Source organism: Otolemur garnettii, unplaced genomic scaffold (genome assembly GCF_000181295.1).
Source record: "Otolemur garnettii isolate 467f Iridium unplaced genomic scaffold, OtoGar3 scaffold00018, whole genome shotgun sequence".
Lineage (NCBI taxonomy): Eukaryota > Metazoa > Chordata > Mammalia > Primates > Galagidae > Otolemur > Otolemur garnettii.
The window spans coordinates 24,528,160-24,534,288 of NW_003852413.1; the positions used below are offsets into that span (position 1 = coordinate 24,528,160).

The window sequence follows — 6,129 nt, forward strand, 5'->3', positions numbered from 1 at the left end:
GGCGGGCCGGGCTGGATTCGAACCTGCCAGCTCAAGTGTATGTGGCTGGTGACTTAGCTGCTTGAGCTACAGGCACGAGCCTTTTTTTTTTTTTTTCCTTAAGATAGATTCTCACTTTATAGTCCTGGTTAGAACCAAGCTTGGCGGCTCACGCCTGTAATCCAGCACTTGGGAGGCCTAGGTGGGTGGATTGCCTGACTTCTCAGGTTCAAGACCAGCCTGACCCAGAGAAAGACCCCTTCTCTAAAAAATACCTGGGCGTTGTGGCGAGCGCTTGTAGTCCCAGCTAGTTGGGAGGCTGAGGCAAGAGGAACACTTGAACCTCAAACTTAAGGTTTGCTATTAGATGGGCGGCGCCTGTGGCTCAAAGGAGTAGGACGCAGGCCCCATATGTCAGAGTTGGCGGGTTCAAACCTAGCCCCGGCCAAAAAATCACTCAAAAAAAAAAAAAAAAAGGTTTGCTATTAGGCACTCCAAGGGTGACCAAGTGAGACTCTGTCTCAAAAAAATAAATAGTTCTGGTTAGTGTGCCATGGCGTCACAGCAACCTTTAACTAGTGGGCTCAAGCGATCCTCTTGCCTCAGCCTCCCTTGTAGCTGGGACTACAGGCACCCTCCACAACGCCCGGCTGACATGTTTGTTCTGTCCAGTATCTCAGGGAAAACTTACTACAATTCATAAAATATTCTTGCATCAGAGGTAATTGGTTTTGTTGATAAAACCAATATTCGTTGAAAAAGTAGTCTTTCAACAAAGAGATCTGGGCATTTTATTTTTTTGAGGCAGAATCTCACTTTGTGACCCTCGGTTGAGTGCCAAGGCGTCATATAGCTCACGGCAACCTTAAACTCTTGGACTCAAGTGACCCTCTTGCCTCAGCCTCCGGAGTAGCTGGGACTACACAGGCGCCTGCCATCATGCACGGCTAATTTTTCTAGTTTTGGTAGAAACTAGGGATCTCGCTCTTGTTTAGGTTGGTCTTGGATTCCTGAGCTCAAGCAATCCACTCGCTTTGGGCATGAGATCTGGAGATTTTAAATCCCGAGTTGTTTAACTGCTAGAGTTACGACAACAACAAGAACAAAACGCCAGTTCTCCCAGATCAACCAAAAGCTACCTGATCTCTAATCCAATAGACAACAGCAGAGACCAGGCCCAGCTAAGAGCTAAGGGAAGGGCTGTGTTAGAGGAAATCTCGCGTGAATCACGCATTTCCAATTTTCGCGAGATCTACACGCCCTGCCCTCTTCCTCTATCTCGCAGGATTACGGTTAATCTCGCGATCTTTGGGAAGTTCCGTTGGGGAACATGGCGGCGGCCTCGAGCACCTTTATATTCTTGCCGCCGGGGACTTCAGACTGATCCTTTCTCGAGAGGGTGGACGGTTGGTGCCTTGAGTTCTGGAAGCCCGAGCTAACTTGTTTCCCCCATTAGTGTTGGGGAAGGGCTTACCCTGGTGTCGTGGACCCAGGCCCGCTCCGCCTGCAGGATGAAAGCTCAGGGGGAAACTGAGGGTAAGTGACTGATGGGGAAGGAGGGGGCGGGATTCAACTAGGGGGAGCCAATTTGTGAGAGGAGGTGGAGGCCAATTCCCCCTGGGAGCCACTTTCTGGAGGGGCACGAAGTCCAGGAGGCGGAATGTGTGTGAGTTTTAGATTCTGATCCTACCTTCCATGGTGATGATAGAGCTCAAGAATTCGGGGTGATGGGAGCTCTCAACTTCTGTGAATGTTTCTTACTGAATCAGGGACAATGGGGCCAAGGGCACTTTTAGCCTAAAGTGATCGGAGACCACCCTAGTGAATCTAAAATGTGCTTGCACTTCCTTCCAGTAGAGAGGTTTGAATAATGACATAAAACAATAATGCAGAGTTGTGCGTAAACATATCCAAGTGTCAAATGATTAGATCCCTATGATATTAACCAGCAGTTTCCTGGAATGTCACAGTGCTATTGTATATTATTAAAATGTGCTGAATCTCATCCTTTGAATTCAACCCGACTGATTCAGCAGTAACTTGTCTGTGGAACTTTACTCAGATTTTCTAAAGTTCTACACTCCAGTTCGTTGGTTTGTTTGTTTATTGAGACTGAGCCTCGTTTTCTTGCCCCTGGTAGAGTGCCATGGCATCACAGCTTACAGCAACCAGAAACTCTTGGGCTCAAGCGATCCTCTTGCCTCAGTCTCCCAAGTAGCTGGGACCACAGGTGCCCACCACAATGCCCGGCTATTTTTTTTTTTTTTTGGTTGCAGCTGTCATTGTTGTTTGGCGGGCCCAGGCTGGATTCGAACCAGCCAGCTCAGGTGTATGTCACTGGCGCCTTAGCCGCTTGAGCCACAGGCCCCGAGCCCGCCCAGATGTTTTTAGAGACTGGGTGTCACTCTTCAGGCTGGTCTCCAGCCTATGAGCTCAAGCAACCCAACCTACCTCGGCCTCCTCAGAGTGCTGGGATTACAGGCATGAGCCACTGCTCCTGGCCCTACACTCCAATTTAAATGATTCCCTTAGTATTTTTAGCTCTGTTTATCCTGCTCACTGTATTATAGGACCCTGCCTATTCATCTCTGGCAAGTTGAAAAACAATATTTGTTTTATTTTATTATAAGACCATGCCCACAGCTATCCAGCTAAAAATCTAAAAAAAAATTTTTTTGGAGATGTGTTCTTGTTGTATTGCCCAGGCTGGTTGGTCTCAAATTTCTGGGCTAAAGGGAGCCTTTAGCCTCCGCCTCCTGAGTAATTGAAACAGTAGGCATACTCTGTTGCATAGTAGTGGCTCAAAAATGTATGATTTGAACATCAAAGCATAGATAATTATCATCAGGTTTCTAAAGAAAAAGAACAGGTATGTTTTGAGAAAGAGGAAGAAAGATGTGCTCCTTGGTTGCAAGGGGATTACAAGTGTAAAATGGAAGCTGCATGGGGCAGTTTTTGTCTATTTTGTTCACTGCTGTATCCCTGCACATTTTTGTATTTTGAGATAGGGTCTTACTCTGTTGCCCTGGCTAAAGTGCAGTGGCATCATCCTAGCTCACTGCAACTTTAAACTTCTAGGCTCAAGTGATTCTCCTCTTACAGTCTCCTGTGTAGCTGAGAGTGTAGACACAGGCCATCATCCCTGGCTCATTTTTCTATTTTTTGTAGAGATGGGGATCTCACTATGTTGCCCAGGCTAATCTTGAATTCTTGGCCTCAAACAGTCCTCCTGCATCAGTCCCCCAAATTGGTGAGATTACAGGCATGAGCCACAGCATTCATCTCTCCAGCACTTATAATAGTGTCAATGGAAATTGGCAGAAATATGTCCAGAATTGTACACTGGTTCCAATATCCCCCAAACCAGTTTTCCAGAAGGTGAGAGTGTTGAAGGAAGTTTGAATCTTGATTTAGATTAGAACATCTCCCTGCCTTAACTCCAAATGACCTTCTCTTCTTTCTTAAATGCCAGCATTTACTGTCACTTTTTCAATAATTTCCCTGAAACTAATTATGAACTTTTCCTCTTTTGAAATTCAGTAATAGTGTGTCTGTACATTTAAAAGCATTTCCCATTTGGCTCCGTGTGAAGGTTATTTCCACATTAACTCATTCACATCTCTTTACAGATGTCGCCACAGGCATATTATGTGTTTTTCATCTCTGATGCTTTGTAGCAACAGGTCCTTGCTTATTATACTGGGCACTTTGACAGTTAGAGGAGTGTTTGAGGTTCATTTGTGTGTTTAGTTTGGGAGCCAATCTTCTCTACCTATTTCTTTCTTTCTTTCTTTTTTTTTTTTTTTTGAGACAGAGTTTAGTCTCACTTTGTTGCCCTTGGTTGAGTGCCCTGGTGTCATAGCTCACAGCAACCTGAAACTCTTGGACACAAGTGATCCTCTTGCCTCAGCGTCCCTCATACCTAGAACTACAGGTGTCTGCCACATCAGCTGGCTAGTTTTAGAGACAGGGTCTTGCTCTTGCTAGGCTGGTCTCTTAACTTCTACGCTCAAGCAATGCATCTGCCTCTGCCTCTCAGAGTGCTAGGATTACAGTTGCGAGCCACCTCACCCAGCATTCTCTACCTTTTTCTTACCCCTACCAGAAACTAGTCACTTGATTATTTTTTTATTTCCTTCATCTTTTGGTTATTAATCTCTTCCCTGACCATAGAGTTTTAGTTTGAATTCAAATAGGAAAGACATGAATGACAAGTGGAACATGCTGTCTTGTAATTTTTTTTTTTTTTGAGACAGTTTTACTTTGTTGCCCTTGGTAAAGTCCCCTGTGTCATAGCTCACAATAACCACAAACTCTTGGGCTCAAGTGATCCTCTTGCCTCAGCCTCCCAAGTAGCTGGGACTACTGGCGTCTGCCACAATGCCCAGCTATTTTTTTGTTGCAGTTGTTGTTTTTGCTGGCCCAGGCCATGTTTGAACCTGCCAGCCTCAGTGTATGTGGCTGGCACCCTACCCACTGAGCTGTTGGCGCCACCAGTTTTACTATTTTTAGTAGAGACAGGTGTCACTCTTCAGGCTGGTTTCAAACTCCAAAGCTCAAGCAATCCACCACCTTAGCTTCTTGGCGTGCTAGAATTACATGTGTGAGCGAGTGGGTCCAGCCATGTCTTATAAATTAATCTTGTAAAATTATGAAAAAAATTAAAGAAGTCAGTATTTTCACTTTGAAAACCAGCTAGCCGGTTGGGCGCCTGTAGCTCAAGCAGCTAAGGCACCAGCCACATACACCAGAGCTGGCGGGTTCAAATCTAGCCCGGGCCGCCAAACAACAATGACAACTACAACCAAAAAATAGCCAGGTGTTGTTGTGGATGCCTGTAGTCCCAGCTACTTGGGAGGCTGAGGCAAGAGAAAAGCCCAGGAGTTGGAGGTTGCTGTGAAGTGTGATGCCACAGCACTCTACCCAGGGTGACAGCTTGAGGCTCTGTCTCAAAAAAACCCCAAAAAACCAAGTAGCCACAATAAAGCTGTGTTCAAATATACTCTACATCTACAAGGTTTTTAATACATATCCTGAAATGAATTTCTTGATGATAAATTGTAGGTTTCATCAGGAAACCTGATTAAAGATGGCTCTTTTTCTGGTTCCAATTAAAAAGTTTGAATAGCTTGGTCCCTGTAACCCAGTGGTTATGGTGCTGGCCACATACACCAAGTCTGGTGGGTTTGAATCTGGCCCTGGCCTGCTAAACAACTATAACAACTACAGCAAAAAAATAGCCAGGTATTGTTTGTGGCAGGCACCTGTAGTCCCAGCAACTTGGGAGACGGAGGCAAGAGAATTGGTTAATCCCAAGAGTTTGAGGTTGCTGTGAGCTGTGATGCCAGGGCACTCTACCCAGGGTGACATAGTGAGATTATGTCTCAAAAAAAAAAAAAAAGTTTGAATAGACAGAGTTCTGTTCTTGGTATTCTTTACGTGAGACATGTAATATTTTGTGCCTTCTCACCATTAAAAAAATCATCCATATAAATTTTGAAGAAGTGACACTGACAACTAATTTAACTTAAAAATAATTTTTTTTTTTTTTTTTAGGCTTAGTGCCTGTAGTTCAAGCAGCTAAGTACCAGTGGCATCCCAGCTCATAGCACCACCATGTCTAGCCTTAACCGAATTCTTACTGAGTTGAAATGTGGGGATTTCTTTTGCTACACAGGGCAACAGCTTGAGGCTCTGTTTCAAAAAAAAAAAAAAAAAAAAAAAATTTTTTTTTTTTTTTTTTTATAAAAGCCAGAGTCTCACTTTCTCACCCTTGGTGGGGTGCTGTGGCGTCACAGCTCACAGCAACCTCAAACTCTTGGCCTTAAGCTATTCTCTTGACTCAGCCTCCCAAGTAGCTGGGACTATAGGCGCCTGCCACAATGTCCAGCTTATTTTTAGAGGTGGGCTCTTGATCAGGCTGGTCTCGAACCTGTGAGCTTAGGAAAATCAACCTAGACTCGGCACCTGTGGCTCCAGCCACATGTACCTGAGCTGGTGGGTTCAAATCCAGCTCAGGCCGGCCAAACAACGATGGCTGCAACCAAAAAAAAAAAAAAATAGCCAGGCATTGTGGCGGGCACCTGTAGTCCCAGCTATTTGGGAGGCAGAGGCAGGAGAATCGCTTGAGCCCAGGAGTTGGAGGTTGCT

The 6,129-nt window shown here is 45.1% G+C and overlaps 1 protein-coding gene across 1 annotated transcript in view; it reads left to right on the forward strand.

Annotated features, from left to right (window-relative positions):
- The first annotated feature begins 1,268 nt into the window (after window positions 1–1,268).
- MED1 (mediator complex subunit 1) overlaps window positions 1,269–6,129 on the forward strand; it is a 43,621-nt gene continuing 38,760 nt past the window's right edge. Inside the window, exon 1 of the mRNA XM_023511256.1 lies at window positions 1,269–1,515. Coding sequence (XP_023367024.1) covers window positions 1,491–1,515 — 25 coding nt within the window. The 5' untranslated portion in view covers window positions 1,269–1,490. The remainder of the gene's footprint in view (window positions 1,516–6,129) is intronic.